At 35.6% G+C, this 15,355-nt stretch overlaps 1 protein-coding gene across 1 annotated transcript; it reads left to right on the top strand.

Moving 5' to 3' along the window:
* Positions 1-3,896: 3,896 nt before the first annotated feature.
* LOC138328277 (lipoyl synthase, mitochondrial-like) lies at positions 3,897-11,979 on the top strand. Its single transcript, XM_069275017.1, has 6 exons — positions 3,897-4,045; positions 5,008-5,133; positions 5,766-5,911; positions 7,738-7,808; positions 10,479-10,590; positions 11,212-11,979. Exons 2-6 carry the CDS (start codon positions 5,015-5,017, stop codon positions 11,268-11,270), a joined length of 507 nt encoding a protein of 168 aa, XP_069131118.1. The 5' UTR covers positions 3,897-4,045; positions 5,008-5,014; the 3' UTR covers positions 11,271-11,979.
* Positions 11,980-15,355: the final 3,376 nt, after the last annotated feature.

Genomic DNA, 15,355 nt, shown 5'->3' with positions numbered 1-15,355 from the left:
GATGTACATATCCATATAAATATTTGCTATATATGATACATATGGGATCTATAAATACAAAGTTGTGACTTAAGTTCAATTGAAGCAAGACGATATGAATTTTGAAAACCAATACATTTCAAGCATACTCAGGTTTTAATATGGGTCCAATATTATCAAACTGATGAGGTGACATGTGGTCAAGATATAACAAAAAGCTTATAGTCAACATTTTTTTTAAATTTCTGTCCTATATCTCTACCTACATGTAGTAATTGACCTACTTCATCGTATTGAAGATCATATCAATCATGTTGTTATATATTATAAGACTCTTTCATATGTGGATATGAAGGATAGGGATATTCTACCCGAGGGTCACAAAATGTTGTAAAACCCGAGGCTTGCCGAAGGTTTTACAACATTTTGTTATCCCGAGGGTAGAATATCCCTATCCGTCATATCCACGTATGAAAGAGTATTTTTCTCTCATACTTCGATGTTTTCTTCCAATTTTACTTTTATTAATTTCCGCCATTTTGAAATCAATTCGAAAAAAACAAAACTGCAAGTCAAATCTCTATACATAAAAAATTGCGTGACATTTTCAATGCAGATCCCGTTGTTTGTAAAATGCGTGACATTTTTAATGCAGATCCCGTTGTTTGTATCTTTTCAAGTAAATTCAGCTTAATTTCAAAAAGAAATTTTACAACTGTGCCTAGAAAATAGTAATTTTGTTGACGCTGTGACATCACGAGGCTTTATTGCATGGGTAGTCATGCAATACAGCTTCAGGCAACATGGGTGTACATGTATTGCCCTGGACCAGGCAGTATTACACATGTAGGTATGAGAGAAATATATACATATATATATATATGTAAAACTTGTATTAGGGAATATCTAATCACTTACCCTAATAGTCAATTTCAACATGATTTGACCTGTGTATAAAGACCACCTGGATATAGAGACAATTTTTCTTTTTTGGGTGGTCTTGGTTTGCCTTCCTTGGGGTGGACAGGTCCCTAATAAACAAGTTTGCCTGTCCCTTGGTGGTCTAGACAGTGGTCTTTAGAGATAGACAGGTTTGACTGTCCCTTGGGTGGTCTTTATAGACAGGTTTGACTGTCCCTTGGGTGGTCCTAATAGACAGTTTGTGTCCCTTGGGTGGTCTTTATAGACAGGTTTGACTGTCCCTATGGTGGTCTTAACACACAGGTTTGATTGTCCCTTGGGTGGTCTTTATAGACAGGTTTGACTGTCCCTTTGGTGGCCTTTATAGACAGGTTTGACTGTATATTTAAAGCTTGCCTTAAGGACCACCTGTGTATAGGAACCACCTGTGAATAGGGACCACCTGTGTAAAGGGAACATATGTGTGTATGGATCACCTGTGTATAAGGACCACCTGTGTATAGACCACATGTGTATAGGGACCACCTGTGTATAGGGACCACCTGTATGTAGACCACATGTGTATAGAGACCATCTGTGTAAAGAGATCACCTGTGTATAGAGACCACATGTGTATAGGGACCACATGTGTATAGGGACCACCTGTGTGTAGAGACCACCTGTTCAATAAAACCACTTAATGTTTTAGGATCATTCATTGTCAATTAAAGACCACTTGGCCATATAAAGACCATTTTTCCATGTCCCTTGGGCGGGCTTTATAGATAGGTTTGACTGTTTACATTGACAGGTAAAACCTGCCTTAGGGACCACCTCTGTATAAAGACCATCTGCTCAATAAACATTCATGGGATCTTTGTCCATGTCAACTTTTTTGCCTTTGTATAAGGACTACTTGGTCATAATAACCATATTTCTTTATCTATAGAGTGGCCTTTATAGACAGACTTGATTGTTCCATATAAAAAACATCATTCAGGCATTTATGCACCACCATATTGCCTTGATTAGTGGCTATTTCGGCTGGTATATACATAACAATGACAGAATTTCTCTTTCGCTTTTTCGGGGAGAAAATTATTCCTAATTACAAGAAACGATTGAGCCAATGAAGGAGGATTTAGGCACGTAGCTATTTGATAGTCATAAGGATTCTTGGGACGAGCAGCCATTTTTAGCATTGCTATGAAATATTCATCGAGGGATAAAACAATGACGAAGTCACATGGCGTCTGCTCGTACATGCTGAATGGGTCAAGAGCAAGGCGTAAAATGTCATCTACATGTACAGCAAACACTATATATAGACATAAGCTGCCTCAACGCCAATTTAGAAATAGCCGAGATGACTATATATATATATAATATATATGAAGTGTATTTTTTTCAACAGTATATATTCTATCTGTCTCCAAGCAGTTCATGCAAATATTTGTTACATTACATAATTTCTTATACTGGATGAAGTTAAGTTACTGCATGCACAAAGAAATAATATAAAATTTACCCAACAATATATATTTTGTGTATTTAATGGATAACACTGGCTTTATCTATATTCCAATGACAACTATGAAAATTAACAGAAAACAGTCGCTCTAGTGTGGTTTTCCAATGAGGACAAACAATAACATTCAATTAAACAACTAAAATAGTAGCTGCAATGTCATGTTGATATTCAATAAACAACTAAAATGGAAATTTTATTGATTTTCTTTTACGTGAATGTCCATATTATAGTAGTTGTGTCAATCAATGAAAATTAATGCCAAACAAGGTACAAATTAGAGTAACAAACTACTGTTTGGAAATGATTGATTACATGAATTCATTAAGTGCAATGAGCTGTAAACAGCCAATAGGTTGTGACTTGAAGTATTCCGTATTTGCATATTACAGAGTTATCTGCCCTTGTGGGTAGGTATTGATTGTGTTTTATTCATGTGTTATATTCATGTGTTTGTATGCATTACGTCATACATTTTGAAGAAAACGATGTGAATTAATTGCGCTCACAAAAGAATGACATAACAATCGATACCTACCTGCAAGGGAGATAACTCTGTAATATACAAAGACAGAAAATTATACTGTCAATCAACAACTAGCCCTATAGGCTTCCAAACCTCTTGTTTCTTAGTTCGAAACTAAAGATAGGCAGTTAAATACCTGGTCCTGAATATTAGGTCAATGTTTAATTTTTTTGGCATATTAATTCTCAAACACTCAAAACTGTTTTAAAATAGAATGTAAAACGAAATCAAAATTAAAAGCAGCTGACAGAAAGGAGAAACCAGCAGCTAAATTCAAAACACAATTTAATTATATATACAATATTATACAGAGATGGTTTACAATATCTAAAGTAATTGGTGGTGGTACAAGACTAGTACGATGATTTAAAGTGTTACTTATCTGTATGCGAATGTCCTGGTATAATCCTTGATCCTTCCAGGTTTCAAATTAACAATAATCACAAATCCACAAGGAAATTGAATGTCCACCGATGATTTGTAAAGTTCCAGGCAATATGAAAAAATCCACACAAAGTGTTGTAATAATCCACAGATAAAGTCACAATAGCTCTCCCAATAGAATCTTATATGGCGCTGTACAATTCTTGATATGTGTCTTATTACAGGTCTCATTACAGTTCTGATTAGCCTTGGACAGCTGGAGTATATATAGCTAAACCGTAATTCAAGAATATTGGAGAACCTTCTACTTCTAGAAATATCTAACTAAAAACAGTAAACAAGTAAACACACATAACTTTCTGGAAATAGATCATTCTAGATCTCTACTTAAAATCAACATGTTTACAAACATATTTGTTTATACATGATTAAATTCTAGAAAGTTCTATAACCTAAATCAATGATATGACCTTCATAGGATGTATTGATAAAAAAAGCTATAGGAGTTATCTCCCTTATCTCATAACTACATGTATTTAGTGTCGTACATAACATATATAATCCAGGTTTGAATTATTCAGTTAATCAATGACTTGCTCCTGCTTTTTTGGGCATAAAATCTGATGATTTTGCCTTATTCATGTCCAGATTTTTTTTTTTCTATTAACAGATTTACCAGATGGTGGTGCAGCACATTTTGCCCAGACCGTACGAGAAATAAAGAAAGGGTCAGTCATCTTTAGAAAATAATAATTATACTTTAAAGATGCTCCACCACTAACAGATGATATTTTTTCTCTATAAAAAACAGGAGTAGATGATTTAGTATTCGTCTTCAGTTACAAAAGTTACTTACTGACATTGAAAATTTTGAGCTTCTCATTTTATTTCAAGATAAAAAAAATCAAAAACTATTAATTGTGTCCTGAAAAAATTCCATGGCACTATGTCCTATATGGAATGAAGTACTTATTGTGCATGCATCAAAGGCAAACCAAATTATTTTGTATTATTTTTTGTGTTAATTAGACATATAAACATTAATATTATTTAAATGATGAGTATCGTTTATGTTTTATCAGCGATGGAGCATCTTTGATAAATGTGTACGTCCTTGGTATACCTATACGACTGTTTGAATTTAAATCAGATCTACAAGAACCTTTGTTAATCAGAGATGAGACTTTTGTATTATGATATAAAACCTTAAAATTTGTCCTATGAGGGTTGTTTATCTGTTACAAGTCAAATATTGAGGTTAAAGCTAAAGGGAGATAACTCACACTTATTTTGGTTTTACATGTATATTAATATTATAAGCAGAAATATTACCGGATAAAATCAGACAAATTTTATATATTCATAATTTGTAGAGAATAGCTTCAAAGCAAGCTTTGTTTTGATGGAATTTACAAAAGGGTAAAAATAAGAAGGATACAGTTTGATCATCAATTCCGATGGATTGTATGGTATTTGATTGCAGGGCCGGTTACAGTCATAGACATGATGTATGATTTATTTTTTTCTCGACCAAAAGAATGAAAACGGGAACAAACCATCAAGTGAACTATTTTGTTGTATATTAACTTATTGTGTAAAGAATTAAGATATTGGGAAAATCTCAGTGCACATGTACCGATATCGCATTTATACGAGCATATACATTAATTTTGTAATTTATTTGCAACAGTAAGGACATGTTGGTAGAATGTCTAACACCAGATTTCCGTGGTAACATGGACTGTGTGGAGATTGTGGCTGACTCAGGTTTAGATGTGTACGCCCACAACGTGGAAACAGTCGCAGAATTACAATGGTAAGTCATAATTTTAGGTAAACATCTTCAAAGTAACATTATATAGGGTAATCATAATTTGAAGTCATAATGATTTAAATTTTATTTTTATAAATATTTTATTGCAAAACATTTCTTGACACACCATGTATTAGTCTGAATCAGTTACATATATGATAAATTCAGGCTAGATACCAACAGAGCATAAATTATCCCCCATATTTGAACAATAACTGATGTTTAATCATTTATTTATGTGTCTTAGTAACATAAAAATACATATGAAGTATTCATTTTAATTTTGGTGCATGCACAATCAGTACTTCATTTCATAGAGGGATAGTGCCATGGATTTTTTTCGTACCGCCATTATGATTTTTAATATTTTCTTGTACTAAAATAAAAAGCTCAAACTTTTCACTGGTGGTAATGGTGCAAATTAAGTAACTTTTGTAAGTGATGAAGACTAATTATGATTTGTCTGCTCCTGTTTTTGATAGAGAAAAAATACCATTCGTTGGCTGTGAAGCATCTTTAAGAAACTGTTTAGGCAGCTATTAATAGTATCATTGTTATGAAGTTCAGAATTAATTGAAAAGGAAAAATCTAATACAAGAAAACATGTATATGCAGTAGTCCATCATTTGTTACAGGCTTGTTCGAGATCCTAGAGCCAACTACAAGCAGTCAATGAAAGTTCTAGAACATGTAAAAACATTCAAACCAGACATGGTAACGAAGACGTCCATCATGCTGGGTCTCGGGGAGACCGATGATCAGATTATGCGAGTGCTAGAAGGTTTGATAATTAAAATTATTTTTGTTTATCTATAAACACCTTATGAGATGCCATAGATAGAAGAACTGTAATTTACATTAGACAAATGTAGATCTAGTTTATACTGTATTTTATGGCTGTTTTTTTTTACAGTGATGATAATTATTTTTAATAGCGATTTCACAGAATATTGCTATCATTGCGAAAGTTGATCAGCAAGATATTGAAAAATAGTTTATTTATATTTAAATTGAAAGCAAGGTCGTGAAAATTTACAAGTGCTAAAAATTTTATTTCTTTTTTTTTTTTGTTTTTATTAAATCACAAACATTTTAACCTGCATAGATACTGTACAGCCAACGCTGCAGTATTCTGTATTTGTATATTACAGAGTTAGTTCCCTTGTTGGTAGGTATCCATTGTGACGTCATTATTTTGTGAGCGCAATTCACATCGTTTTCTCCCAAAAGTATGACGTTATGCTCGCAAGCACATGACGCACAATCAATACCTACCTGCAAGGGCAGATACTCTGCAATTTGCAAATAAAGAATATACAAATTTTATGTTATGTAGGGTTTGCACTGGGTGCACTCAGGTTAAACGGAGTCCCCTTATGTAATTGATATACACTTTCAGAAAAAAGTGGTGTCCTTTTCATTTTCTTCGCTTAAAAAGAATATGGGGATGGTGTAAATGTTAACCCTGTTATGTAAATATGTAACATGAAACTACCATTGAATAATTTTACCATATTTTATCTTATGATACATTAAATATGCCATATTAGATATATTCACTGATAGCAACATCATACCTCTTTAATTAACTTGAATACATTATCATGCATTATTGTAGAATTACAAATTAGGGCTGTTCCAGCAAAACATATATGGCACCCAGGGAAGGCACTTTAAAAAATAGTATGTGCTATGATGGGTTCAAAATAAAATCACTTCTATGCCAGGGTGGCATTTCAATAAAATCACTTCTGTGGGTGGGTCTATCTGAAGCATTTGTAACCTTTTGAAATAGAATGCAAAATTTGTGTTTTATAATGTTGCCATGAATTGTCCTGACTACAAAAATAACTGTTGAGAAAAATTTTCTGACAATATTAATGTTTTGTTCATCTTCAATAAATAACAATTATTTTATTTTCTGGGTGTTCTGATATAATAATGAGAAAATATTTATCTAAAACATATCATATCCATTCAAACTTGTCATTGGTACAGAGCAACAATGGATTAGTTTTGGCAATATCCTGTTGTCATCAACAGATCTTTATTTAAATTCACTGGTATTAAGTCAAGGAAAAAGTGGCAGTTCACAAGCTTCAGTGTCAATGTCCAGATATCTACTCTTGCATTAAGCTTGTGAAACACTTTGGTATCATTAGTAGAATTTCCGCTGGTTCTATGAGGATTGTACCTTTATACAAATTTAGTAATAGATGCAGCACATCAAACAATAGTTCACTGCACCATATACAGTGCAATTTTGTCCTGGGACTCTTCAGTGATGCTAGAAATCAAAATATGTAAATCCAAAAAGATGTCTGAGTAAAATAAAAAAATTAAATCGCCTCTATGCCATGGTCTTGTTCACAAAAAATAGATATGTGTGGGGGTCAACAAAATTGAAAATCGCTTCTATCGGTGAGTCTTCCAATTTCAAAGTGCCTTCCCCCCCTACTATATATGTTTTGCTGGAACAGCCCTTACACATACAGCCTTATTAGGGTAATTAGTTTTCAATATTTAGGTTTTGTTAAAAAAATATTATTGCATTTTTGGATGAGTTGCCTCCCCTCCCATGTAAAATCCTTACATTTGGGTTTCCAGATCTCAGAAAGATAGATGTAGATTGTTTGACACTGGGCCAATACATGCAGCCAACGAAAAGACATTTAAAGGTAAGAGATGTGACATTTTTATTTTTCATACTAAAAGGTATCTAATAAGTAACAAACACAGGTAAAAAAACCCACTGATATTAGCTCATTCACTCCTGAAGATACATTTGAACTGTTCTAATTCAAAGTCTGGCACAGAAATTTTCAGGATTGAACATTTTTAGCTCACCTGGCCCGAAGGGCCGGTGAGCTTATGTCATGGCGCGGCGTCCGTCGTCCGTCGTCCGTCGTCCGTCGTCCGTCCGTCCGTCAACATTTCCTTTAAATCGCTACTAGTCATAGAGTTCTGCATGGATTGTAACCAAATTTGACCACAAGCATCCTTGGGGGAGGGGGAACAGAACTTGTATAAATTTTGGCTCTAACCCCCCGGGGGCAGGAGGGGCGGGGCCCAATAGGGGAAATAGAGGTAAATCCTTTAAATCGCTACTTGTCCTAGAGTTCTGCATGGATTGTAACCAAATTTGGCCACAAACATCCTTGGGGGAAGGGGAACAGAACTTGTATAAATTTTGCCTCTGACCCCCCGGGGGCAGGAGGGGCGGGGCCCAATAGGGGAAATAGAGGTAAATTCTTTAAATCGCTACTAGTCATAGAGTTCTGAATGGAATGTTACCAAATTTGGCCACAAACATCCTTGGGGGAAGGGGATCAGAACTTGTATAAATTTTGGCTCTGGTCCCCCGGGGGCAGGAGGGGCGGGGCCCAATAGGGGAAATAGAGGTAAATCCTTTAAATCGCTACTAGTCATAGAGTTCTGAATGGAATGTTACCAAATTTGGCCACAAACATCCTTGGGGGAAGGGGATCAGAACTTGTATAAATTTTGGCTCTGACCCCCCGGGGGCAGGAGGGGCGGGGCCCAATAGGGGAAATAGAGGTAAATCCTTTAAATCGCTACTTGTCCTAGAGTTCTGCATGGAATGTAACCAAATTTGGCCACAAACATCCTTGGGGGAGGGGGAACAGAACTTGTATAAATTTTGGCTCTGACCCCCCGGGGGCAGGAGGGGCGGGGCCCAATAGGGGAAATAGAGGTAAATCCTTTAAATCGCTACCAGTCATAGAGTTCTACATGAATTGTAACCAAATTTGGCCACAAACATCCTTTTTGGAAGCGGAACATAACTTGTATAAATTTTGGCTCTGACCCCACCGGGGCAGGAGGGGCGGGGCCCAATAGGGGAAATAGAGGTAAATTCTTTAAATCGCTACTTGTCCTAGAGTTCTGCATGGATTGTAACAAAAATTAGCCACAAACATCCTTGGGGGAAGGGAAACAGAACTTGTATAAATTTTGGCTCTGATCCCCCAGGGGCAGGAGGGACGGGCCCAATAGCGGAAATAGAGGTAAATCCTATAAATCCCTACTAGTCATAGAGTTCTACATGAATTGTAACCAAATTTGGCCACAATCATCCTTTTTGGAAGTGAAACAGAACTTGTATAAATTTTGGATCTGACCCCCCGGGGGCAGGAGGGGCGGGGCCCAATAGGGAAAATAGAGGTAAATTCTATTAATCGCTACTTGTCCTAGAGTTCTGCATGGATTGTAACTAAATTTGGCCACAAACATCCTTTGGGGAAGGGGAACAGAACTTGTATAAATTTTGGCTCTGACCCCCTGGGGGCAGGAGGGGCGGGGCCCAATAGGGGAAATAGAGGTAAATCCTTTAAATCGCTACTTGTCATAGAGATCTGCACGTATTGTAACCAAATTTGGCCACAAACACCCTGGTTGGAAGGGGAACAGAACTTGTATAAATTTTTGCTCTGACACCCTGGGGGCAGGAGAGGTGGGCCCAATAGTGGAAATAGAGGTAAATCCTTTAAATCGCTACTAGTCATAGATTTCTGCATGGAATGTGACCAAATTTGGCCACAAACATCCTTGGGGGAAGGGGAACAGAACTTGTATAAATTTTGGCTCTGGCCCCCCGGGGGCAGGACGGGTGTGGCCCAATAGGGGAAATAGAGGTAAATCCTATAAATCGCTACTTGTCCCAGAGTTTTTCTTGGATTGTGACCAAATTTGGCCATAAACATCCTTGGGGAAGGAGAACAGAACTTTGGCTCTGACCCCCTGGGGGCAGGAGGGGTGGGGCCCAATAGGGGACTTAGAGGTTAATATAAACATTCCTTCAGAAAAGAAACAATGAACCTGTATTCAGAACATTACTTGGCATTACAAACCAGGTGAGCGATACAGGCCCTCTGGGCCTCTTGTTCTCTTATACATTTGATGCACCAGGCGATAATATGGGGGAGACTGGAGTAAATTAGGAATTCTTTTTAGGCTAAATTGCTAAATTTTGAATTGCTTATCTGAATTATGAACTTGTCCCCAGTTTCACAAACATTCTATAAATTTAATTACTTTATTTCTTAATTGGAAATTATCAATAGGATAGCATTACAGATTTTAAGGAAGGCATTTTCTTAGATTTGCTTCTGTAATGCTTTCCTATGGGAAATCCTTTTAAGTTAATGAATTCCTTAAATAAGGAATGTAAAACTTGGCCTTGGTTTGAATAGTTGATACCAGTACACTCTTTTGCAGGATTTTTGAGATGTTGTTTATTTTTTTAATTTGATTATATTGAACATGTTTTGGTGTGAAGAAATATTATTTTAATTACAACATGTCCATACTTTATTCTAATGTTACAGGTGAAAGAGTATGTCCACCCTGACAAATTTAAGTATTGGGAGGAGATTGGAGGTCAACTTGGCTTTGCTTACACCGCTAGTGGACCATTGGTCAGATCGTCGTATAAAGCTGGTCAGTAACAGGTTTATTGTCCCAAAACATTGAAATTATGTACTATGTAAGTCACTTTGCATCAAAAAGTTGATTATGTCCATCACTGTCCAATCTTGCATGAAAGCTATAATTGTGATTTTGAAGTCATCTGACCCAAAAAGTATGGATGACCTATAGTCATGGTACTTAGTCCGTCAACGTCAGCCATGCACCTTCAGTAATCTTTTCACATTTTAAACTTCTCCTCCAGTGCGATTTGGCTGACACTTGTCTGCAGTGATGCTGACATAGTTCTGAACAAGTATTGTTATTTTTTGGATCAATTGACTGCCAAGATGACAGCTAGGATCTTGAAAACACATTTTGAACTTTTCATGTTTTACCAGTGCGGTTTAGTGAAACTTATATTTCAAAAGCTTCAAGAAAGCCTGTCTTTTCTGGCCTCGGTGAAGAGTTTCAGTATAATATTTTAAATTTCTATCCATTTGTATGTATAATCTTCAAAGTACAGTATGGCATGATTTGTATCTTGTACAATATTTGATTCTAAATGTTTTTACACAGATTTTCAATTTACAAAGAAATAAAATTCAGTATAGAAAGTTTTGACTAAGATATATTTGTTATTTCTGTTTTCAGGAGAATTTTTCCTGAAGAACATTTTGAAGGCAAGAAAGGAAGCAGCATTGGCTACTTGAAGTTAACCCTGCCACCTGGTGGAGAAAAGTTTAACGTCATGTGACCATAACGTGATGGGCTCCTTTATAATATCTGTGATGGTCTATTGAATTATTTATTTGGTCTGTGATCTTGATCACTAAATGATCTTGATCACTAAATGGACAGCTGTGACATAAAAATATGAACATTTCACTTTCCATGAATCTCAGGAAATTAAATCTGTCATTCACAATCGCTGTGTTGAATATACTGTTCTTTGATCTCTAACTTAGAGCTTTATATTCATTTAGAATAAATAAAGTTCCTTAAGTGAAAATTCAACCGTATGGGGACTAGAAAATATGGTTATATAATAGTTGAATTCAGAGGCTTTCACGTTTCTGATAATAACATAATACTCAACTTGACTCTGCATGCTATAAATTTCGGAACCTTCTCATTCAAACTTTCCCTTTTTATCACCGGGTAATCAAAATTGCTGGTTTGTACCCCCAATGTAATTATAGACACCCAGATATAGCTGATGCTTACTTAACCTACCCACCCCTGAATATATATATATGAATCTTCTAGTTCTATGGCAAGATCAGCTTATTACAATATGATAGGGGTGAATATGTTTTTACAAGGATATAAAGTGCTACATTGTAAATATTCATGTTGTCATAAGTTAAAAATTTTCCATAATTCCATATCAGAATTTTAATAAAAATATGTTTGATATAATGTGTTTTATCATATCACTTCAACAAATATTTGATTGATACACCATAACATTTATGCATTTGGAGTGTACATGTATTTACCTGCCACAATTAACATGCTGTATAGTTCGTTATTTTCGCAGAGATGATATTTTTACAATTCAGCGAGACATAGCAATGGTCTGGGTAATATATCTGATTTATGAAATACTGATAAAAAGATGAATTATATATAAATATTTTAGCCAAATCATGAAATTTTAAATTTGCTGAAGGTTGATTTTCTTGCTTTTGGTCCAAATCTTGAAATTGTTGATCCACAAAAATATACAGTATCTACGTACGCTTGTATACAGTACATTGTATTTTGTCTTTGCAGATTACAGTATTACCCCCTTGGGGATAGGTATCTATTATGAAACATCATTACTTTTTGACTGAAAATCATTTTGTTCGCTGTGCAAAGTATAACGTTACCCTCGCATACACTTGACGTCATAATCCATACGTCGAAACATGTTCATATGGAACATTCTTACAACACATTCATGGTTATAACTAAGTAAATTCCCCACCAAAGCTCCTGTAATATATCTATATTATGTATTTATCCCATAACTATGCATGTTTCACAATGGAAAAAACCGATGTGATAAATTCCATAGCAGTTGGTTATCATTTTTACACACTCCAGTGTGTAAACACCTACGGCGCCTCTGATTGGTCAATTCCAAGATCACTTGATTCCGATTGGCTCTCAGCTTTGGGCTACTTTCATAGCGCATTTTCTTTTAAATAGCATTGTATTAACTGTTTAACAGGTAGTTGCTTATTCAAAGTATCAAATAATAGAATATTGGCTCTCTATTTAGGCACTGTATTTTATGGCGGAAAGATATCACTACACAATGTATGGTGGTAAGTTTCCCTGAATGAAGACGAGAAAATGGTCACCACAGTATAAATATAGAGCTAAAGTTATGGGATAAATAAGTTCCCCAACGCGTGACTGATGTTTATCATGTTTATCTAAACTCTCGTTAGTTAATTTTCAAATTTTTGAAAAAGACTCTCGCTGAAGCTCTTGTCTTTTCGAAATTTGAAAATTAACTAACTCGAGTTTGATAAACATGATAAACAACAGCCACTTGTTGGGAAACCTCTATATAACAAAATGATTTTATTGGTCCCCAGAGGTTTGTTGTGATTGTGTTTTACTGCACCTACTCCGAAGGGCAGAGAACTGTTTATTATTCTATTATGGCCCTTTCCAGAGGGAACTGATCTCCTATAGTGTTGTCTGGCGAGGTATAGTCCTCAAGTGAAGACGAGGGGACTATACCTCGCCAGACAACACTATAGGAGAACTGTTTCTGAGGGAAAGGGCCATTATAGATTTAGTATGTCACATGACATTCATTATGACGTCATATATTTGGTCGCATGTTCATCCCCGGGGGAATATACTTTGGTATAGTCTTCCGTAGTCAGGAAGGACCGAGAATGTCGCAAAATAGACATTGGCTGTTATCCAATCGAATTCCTAGTAATTAGCATGTGATGTACTAAGATTTAAATACAGACTTACCATATTCGCCTTAATTTGTGCCCAAGGCGCTTAAATATTGTAACAAATGGGGGCACTTTAACTGAACCAAAATGTAAGTTGTTGACGAAAATAATTGTAATATGGATTCCAGTGCTGATCTTAAAAGCATCACATGTAAAATATCATTAAATCCTTGATGGGGACATTTATACAGCTTCAATCCCTTATCCAGAAAAGGGGTGTTTATAGATGTAGGGGCAATAATTACAGCGAATAAGGTATGTACAGTCCAGGCCTAGTTTCCTCAATATTCGAAACATAAAGATGCTCCACCACTGACAATTGGTATTGTTTCAATATCAAAAACAGGAGCAGACGATTTAGTATTTTTTTTCAATTACTAAAGTTACTTAATTTACACCATTACCACTATTGAAAAGTTTGAGCTTCTATTTTTACTTCAGGTTAAAAATATAACAAATAATTAATTGCATCCCGAAAAAAATCTGTGGCACTATATCCTATATGGAACGAAGTAATGATTGCGCATGCACCAAAGGAAAAATGAATTATTTTATATTATTTTTTGTGTTAAATAGACATATATATATAATTGATTAAACACCAATTATAGTTCTAATGATGAATGTCATTTATGCTCTCTCGGCTGTGGAGCATCTTTAAGGAGACTTGAAAAAATCCACCATAGGAAAGCACTTCTTTAACTTCTGCACTCTAGTACTTTTATATAAAGATCTTAATTTATGAAACTCCGTACAGTTTTTAATTAAGGAACACTTATGGAAATGGGTCCAGTTGTTATTTAGTTTGTTTACTGCTTACATGGCAATTATTAAGGTTTTATCACATCAATGATAACCAGTGATTTGTCATTGCTCAGACATAGCTGCACATTCGATCATTGAATAAAAATTAAATCAGAGGAAAGGGCATCCTTGATACCCCAAGGGTTACTATCACTGACATTATATCTAACCCTGGACTATCCCATAGTAAAACTGAAAGCAGCTCAGGAGAAAAAATCTTAACCAATCACAGGAATGCAAAAATTTCCTTTGAAGACTACAGAGAGCAAAGCCCAATTTTAAAGCCACACAGCCAACCACAATGTTCCATGTACTTTAAGGACTCAATTACCTGTTCTGTTCTGTTGTCTCCAGTATTACTTTAAGACTGTCCAGGGGTGGATATAACATCAGTGATAATAACCCCTGGGGTATCGAGGATGAGGAAAGGGTAAATGAGCATTGAGATGACATTTAATTAGTTTGATAGTGACTCAATCTGACAATTATGGGTTTGCTGGTCTCCATAAAGAACACCAAAGGCACACACCAGAAAGAAATGCTTCATTTGTAGAAATACTATCAAGATAAGTTGGAATTGAACATTCAGAAGATCTACAAAGGGTGGATCAGACCCATTCCCAAACACAGATTTTTGTATGTCTTGGCCTTGGGCTAAATGTCCAAAGCCTTCCTCAATGATAAGTAAAAGCACTTTACCAAATTGGGACAAAATGTGGTAATGGCCGAAAAAGCACTTTGTCAAATTGTGGCAATGACTGAAAGAGAGTCTTAACACTATGTGGCAATGACAGAAAGAGCGCTCAACAAAATGTGGCAATGGCAGAAAGAGCGTCTATCCAAATGTAGCAAGGCAATGACAGAAAGAGCCTTTATCCAAATATGGCAAGGCAATGACAGAAAGAGCCTTTATCCAAATGTGGCAAGGCGAGAACACTTTATCCAAATGTGGCAAGGCAATGACAGAAAGAGCCTTTATCCAAATGTGGCAAGGCAATGACGGAAAGAACACTTTATCCAAA

This window comes from Argopecten irradians, chromosome 7, assembly GCF_041381155.1.
Source record: "Argopecten irradians isolate NY chromosome 7, Ai_NY, whole genome shotgun sequence".
Taxonomy (NCBI): Eukaryota; Metazoa; Mollusca; class Bivalvia; order Pectinida; family Pectinidae; genus Argopecten; species Argopecten irradians.
This window is presented reverse-complemented; position numbering and strand designations above follow the sequence as displayed.

Bases quoted from the DNA above. Each gene is read 5' to 3' on its own strand.
- LOC138328277 (XM_069275017.1), top strand. From the start codon at position 5,015: ATGTTGGTAGAATGTCTAACACCAGATTTCCGTGGTAACATGGACTGT. The intron at 5,134-5,765 runs GTAAGTCATAAT...CATTTGTTACAG, and splicing joins ACAGTCGCAGAATTACAATG to GCTTGTTCGAGATCCTAGAG. The intron at 10,591-11,211 runs GTCAGTAACAGG...TTCTGTTTTCAG, and splicing joins CAGATCGTCGTATAAAGCTG to GAGAATTTTTCCTGAAGAAC.